General features: G+C 40.0%; 1 protein-coding gene across 1 annotated transcript in view; it reads right to left on the bottom strand.

The window, feature by feature from the left end:
- Positions 1 to 6,000, bottom strand: part of RASA1 (RAS p21 protein activator 1) — a 122,377-nt gene that overhangs the window by 14,001 nt on the left and 102,376 nt on the right. Inside the window, exons 21-22 of the mRNA XM_032782687.1 lie at positions 4,172 to 4,239; positions 1,109 to 1,197 (exon numbers count right to left, since the gene is read on the bottom strand). Of these exons, the coding sequence (XP_032638578.1) occupies positions 1,109 to 1,197; positions 4,172 to 4,239 (157 nt within the window). The remainder of the gene's footprint in view (positions 1 to 1,108; positions 1,198 to 4,171; positions 4,240 to 6,000) is intronic.

The raw sequence follows: 6,000 nt of genomic DNA, 5'->3' as shown, positions 1-6,000 counted from the left end.
CATACATCTGACGAAATGGGTATTCACCCACGAAAGCTCATGCTCCAAAACGTCTGTTAGTCTATAAGGTGCCACAGGACTCTTCGCTGCTTTTACAGATCCAGACTAACACGGCTATCCCTCCGATATTTTTAGCCAATGGCACTTATTGGCAGAAGGCTTCTCGGACTTAGTATCCAGGGGAGATGGACAATATAACCTATTTTGGAAGTCCATATTCAAAAGATGATCCCACTTCCTAACCCTGAAACACACTACTGAGAAAATCCCATTGTAATGGATCTATAGACTTTAGCACAATAAAGTATAGGAAAATTTCTGTTCTCACCTGAAAAATTCCTTTCTTTGAGTAATGAAGTCCAAAGATCCAGTCTGCCCTGGAGACAATTTGACCTCCAGAGCAAACATAGAAATTACCATACGAAGACGTGGGTTTGTTTTCATTAGGGAAAATTTCTCACATTCTGTAGTAGAAGCTGTCATGCCTTTTTCTCAAACTATAGTTAACACAATCTGTAATTTACGAAAGCAGAGCTAAATTATCCTAGTTGTGAAAATGGTCTCCACTGAAGGAAACTTCAGCAGGCAGAGTACTCCTCTGCTCCCAGTGATTGACAAGATTGCTCCTGCCTGCCAGCCAGAAGCAGAAGGAAGGACAATTGTAATGTATCTGTAGATCTTAGCACAATTAAAAAAGGAAATGTTTATGGAACAGAAACCAAAAGAAGCAATCAAAAGATGAATATAAGAGGCTTACATGAAACACTCCACTGCTCATGGGACTTACGATCGGAAAATATCAAGAGGGAGACTTGCACTCTCTTCCCCTAAATTTAGTTATGATTTGTAGTGAGCACTTCTGGCATACACTATGCAAGCAAAGCTTTTTGAAAAAATCAGCACCTCCAGAAAGAGGGAAATTGATTTGCTTCTGAAATCATCTCAGTGGAAGCATTTGCTTGCTTTAGGGAACGAAGATTTTGTACATCTGAAATATTTTGTAACTGAGGTTAATTGGATAATCATTGATTTTAGGATTTGTTTGACCTACGCTATATATAGCAAAGATTTCACATTCTTTAATTATAGTTTAACTATACATAGTCACCTTAGCTCCAAACTCAACCAGATTTGCTAAGTTCTGCACAGACTTGGCGACCAGCGTCAGTGTTCTTGCAGCAGTGGAAGAAGGAGAATCTGAGAGAAACACATGTCACAGCTGATTTTAATTGAAACTACAATTAAAATCTTGTATGATTAGTTACGTCAAAATATTAATTTTCTATCCGATACTCAAACAGCGATCCTGGTATTACAACCAAAATAAAGATGCAGTTCTATTATGAACAGAATTGCATGGGAACAGGGGCAAGAAAGGAAATCAATGTGGCATTTTCACACCAGACTTCCTACAACAGTGGATAGTTTTTTCTACCTCTGGGAGGAAAATCCCACCATCCTTGGATACACCCCTCACATACTCAAATGAAAAAGTAGTAGTTTCTAAAAAGGCTGCTAGAGATGGACATTAAGGCTTTGTGTGTTAAGTAAAAAACAAAAAACTTCCATAAAAATTGGAAATTTTCTTTACAGCAGGATGATGCTTCATCATCAGATTAATGAATGTTTTTCAGTTCAAGAATATACCTAAAGAGAATGACGACACTGGAACTCTTTAGTTTATAACCACATGCAAGTGATCCTGCAGTGTCATGTGACTCTGGCTACTAATATACATTTTAAATTAAAAATGACTAACCATGCCCATTTCCTTTCAATGGAAAAAGGAACACAAGCTAAACATCATATACCAACTTAAGTTTTATCTGTAAATCCATACAGTAAACATATACAGGTTAATCAAAAGGCAAGAATTCATGTGCTGAAGATACATCTCAAGCAGCTAGGATTTCTTTGTGCCTATCCCATTGCCAGAAATGGGACACGGTGAAAATGTTAGTACCAGGAGATGATTATTAGTAGAGAGCCAGCTCTGCTACAATTAAAGTTGACTATCACTTTGTTTATATGGGACTATTCTAAAGGCTCTTCTACATGACAATACTTATTCATATTTTCATGTAATTTGCAGTACATCCTGGGGGTGCTGTGAAGTGTGAGTGGTCCAAATTTGGGGTCTCCTGAGTAAGGGATTCCTGATATACTGTTTCCTAAAAAAACCTGTATTTTAAAATGAAATTCTTGCAGCTTTCTACACACACCTGGGGCTCAAATATGGCTCTAATTCGTCCCACAGTCAATTTCAGTCAGTTGCCTTTTTCTCAGCTAGTGCACAGTACTACTTATTCTCTGCCTGCATTCTGTTTTTTGCCCCAAGACCAAAATTTCTAGTTTTTAAATTGCTCTAAAATCCATATGCAGAGTCTCATTTTACTTCAGAAATACTATCAAAAAATTAGCATTGATTAAATAAGGGAAGATGAAAGACAGTTAGCATAACAATCATGTTTCATGAACAGTGTGATCAAAAGAAAGCAAGCCACTAGATCATTTGGTTAAGAGTTCCTGATATTCAATCATCCTAACATGAACTGTTCATAACATTAATTATTTTGTTGTTGTTACTGCTGCAGAGTGAAGGATGGAGTGGGAGGAGAGTTTAGAGTAGAGAAGGGGAATGAGGGGTGTATGTCAGAGCAGGGCACATGGAGGTTGAAAGGAGGGATTACGTGTGGACAGAATACAGGAAGAGGGATTTGGGGCTGCAGTAAGGGGAAAAGGGATTGAGATAAATAGAAGGGTGACAGGAGAGGGAGGTTGGGAGGGAAGGCATGTGGTGGGAATGGTTTAGGTGTGGAAGATAATGAGTCACAGAATAGAATATCCAGGTTGGAAGGGACCTCAAGAGGTCATCTAGTCCAACCCCCTGCTCAAAGCAAGACCAATCCCCAGACAGATCTTTACCCCAGTTCCCTAAATGGCCCCCTCAAGGATTAAACTCACAACCTTGGGTTTAGCGAGCCAATGCTCAAACCACTGAGCTATCCCTCCCCTGACCCCCATATATGAACTAGGATCAGGGGGTTCCCTGACTCACTGGCAGGAATGAACACTTCTCCCTGCACTCTCTTCCTATGGGTGAGCCAGGAATGGGGGCCCTTGCCAACTCACACGTTCTGTTCTAAAATGTTCTGTAGCATTTTTAAGAGTGTAGAGTTGTAGTATGTGTGTTGTTGGTGGACTGAGGCATCACTCAAATAGGGCAGAATTAAGGTTGCATCTTGGGGGTGGCATGTATCTCAACCCCCAAAAGCCAGAAAATACAAAGTGTAAGTTTACTCACTCTCTACATTTTGGAAGGGAATGAGGTACCCTGGACAACTTTATGTTTCTGGGCATTTAATTATGAAACAAAATTCAAATACTATTTGCAGGCAAAACAAAAGTTTAAGTATTTTGTGATTGTTACTAGACCAGGGGTTCTCAAACTGTGGGTCGGGACCCCAAAGTGAGTTGTGACCCAATTGTAATGGGGTCACCAGGGCTGTCTTAGACTTGCTGGGGCCTGGGCCCAAGCGCCACCACCCACAGCTTAAGCCTAAGCCCAAGCCCCACCGCTTGGCGCCAAAGCTGAAGGCTGAGAGCTTCAGCCCTCAACGGCGGGCTCCAGCTACAGGCCCCTTACATGGTGCTGAAGCCTTGGGTTTTGGAGCAGTGGGACTTGGGCTTGGGCTTTGCCCCCCACCTCCTGCCCACCCACCTGGGGCAACAGGGCTCAGGCTTTGGTCCCCCTTCCTTGGGTCATGCAGTAATTTTTGTTGTCAGAAGGGAGTTGCGTTGCAATAAAGTTTGAGAACCCCTGTACTAGACCAATCATTCAGATTGAACAATATATCATTAAGACAGCAGGGCATGTTTTACAGGCTCTTAAAATGAGACAGTGGTTAAGCCAGAAACACAGACTTTATCATCTACTTCTACCGTATACTAGAAATTTAACCATAAGAATGATAACAAAAAGATCAATCTAGCCAATTAAAATAGTTTTTCGGCCAAACAGTGTTCAAAGCCATGTAGCAACATTAAACATTCAGCAAGAATGGCCAATAGTCTGGCCTGGAAGATATAGCGAGCACAGTGACATATTAAGGTAACCCATTTCAAGTATTGTACCACTACCACATGTTCAAAGTCTGAAGTGCATAGTCACCTGAGATGATATTGAACATCCTTGGGTTCAGGATGGCAGGACAAATCAATCGGAGAAAAACGAAGCCACTGAAAGGGGAGAAAAGTGTTTTATTCAATAATTAAGTTGTTGTATTTAGCGTAAAATTTATATTTATTTAAGGTGGTGTGGAAAGAGTAATCTCTTTAAAACAGTTTAACTAGTCATCTTAGATGCTGTGACTATGTTTGTTAATTAAGAATATCTTGCTCTTATCACACCTGCAGTGAAGACTGGTCTCGCTCCTATGCTGGGCCAGGTCTATGCCCTTGTGCATGGGTTTTTGAGCTCCCAATGCTTGTCTGGGGAAAGCACATGACTAAGGCAGACAGCACCTTCCAAAGCACAAAAAGGCCTTTAGCCACGAAAGCCTGGCTTTCCAGTCCAAAGCTGAGTATTTCAGCTCAGTATTGGTCAGTTCAGCACCCAGGTAAATCAGTAATGGCACTGAGTGTTCTGGAACATTATCGGTGCACCCGGTCTTTCTTGTGGCCATCACTGCTTCCACCACCAAACTTTTGTTTGGAGGATGGAAGAAATGCAGTGTTGCCTCCTCTACATTGTCAGATGATGCTGTACATTAAGTTGATTCTCCCTTGTCCACTTTTCAGCCCAAGATTTTAGGTCCAAGGTCAAACAACTGAGGAAAAATAGCGTCAAAACCACTAAGTCCTTAGACATTCCTCCTAAGGCATTCCTTAGTCCCTCTTCTATCGGGTCCCTAATGATGCAGCCTATATAAAACACGTTTTTTTTTTTTTCCAGTTTTGATTCTAGTTTTTCAACCACTCTGAATGTTTCTGCTATTATCCATACTAATTTGTTTTTCTAAATTACAAGCAAGCAACTGAGCTTCTCTGAAACGTAATGAACTGGCAAATCTGACAAGAACAAATGCTGCATTTCCTAGGACAGTTCTCTTTGCAGCAATGTGGAAAAGGAATCCTTTTCCTAATGTCTCCCTTCAGCCCTACATTTCTCTGCCTTAAATCCCAGAGCTTCAAAAAGAACGCAGCAGTAAAAAAAGAAGTCTCAGTCAAAAATATTAAAATGGATCTGAAAATACAGAACTTCCTTTAGATTTGAGTCAGCACTTAAACACGCAAATGGTTGAGATTTGTGACCTTTGCACCCAGACTGAGATGTACACTTCTGCAGCCATCTGTCTAGCAAAGGACAGAGTACTGCAAACAGCTGCTTTCATATATTTTTTAATCAGAAGATGATCAGTAATCATTTTTCTTTCACATTCTAAACCACAGAGCTTTCCCCTTAAGTTTGGCATCTTGATCAGTTACCTCAAAGCACATTAAAGGTGATAATGTGTTAGTACACAGGCAGTGAAATTAAACATCTGTGCAAAACTATTGTTGTGCCTGTTTTAACTCTTGGAGACAGTAGATTTTACACATCCTGATAAACAATCATTTGCTTGGAAGTTTAAAAAATGCCTTGTAAAATTTAAGCAATAACAAGACTATAATGAATCTGTGTGTTTGATTAAGAAACTCTCTTTTGTATTTTACAATCATAACTGGACCAGTCTTAAATAGACTGCACTGAATTACTACACAGCCCACTAGGAGGTAGTAAGTTAATTTTCTGATATCCACAAACATTAACACAATAGAGTGATATTGTTTCAAAGGCATATCAATCTCATGTCTCTTTTCATATCCAGCTATAGGATATTTTCCTCTTTAAATACATGAAAAGGAAAGTAACACAATAATCTGAATGTACTAGCATTTTGTTGCATTATTTGGAAGCTTTAAAATCCAATATTCAAGGCTGTATTTGTTGCCTCTTGC

The sequence above is a fragment of the Chelonoidis abingdonii genome, chromosome 6, assembly GCF_003597395.2.
Source record: "Chelonoidis abingdonii isolate Lonesome George chromosome 6, CheloAbing_2.0, whole genome shotgun sequence".
NCBI classification, from domain to species: Eukaryota; Metazoa; Chordata; order Testudines; family Testudinidae; genus Chelonoidis; species Chelonoidis abingdonii.
Note: the sequence above shows the minus strand (reverse complement) of the source record. Positions and strands in the feature narration are given on the sequence as shown.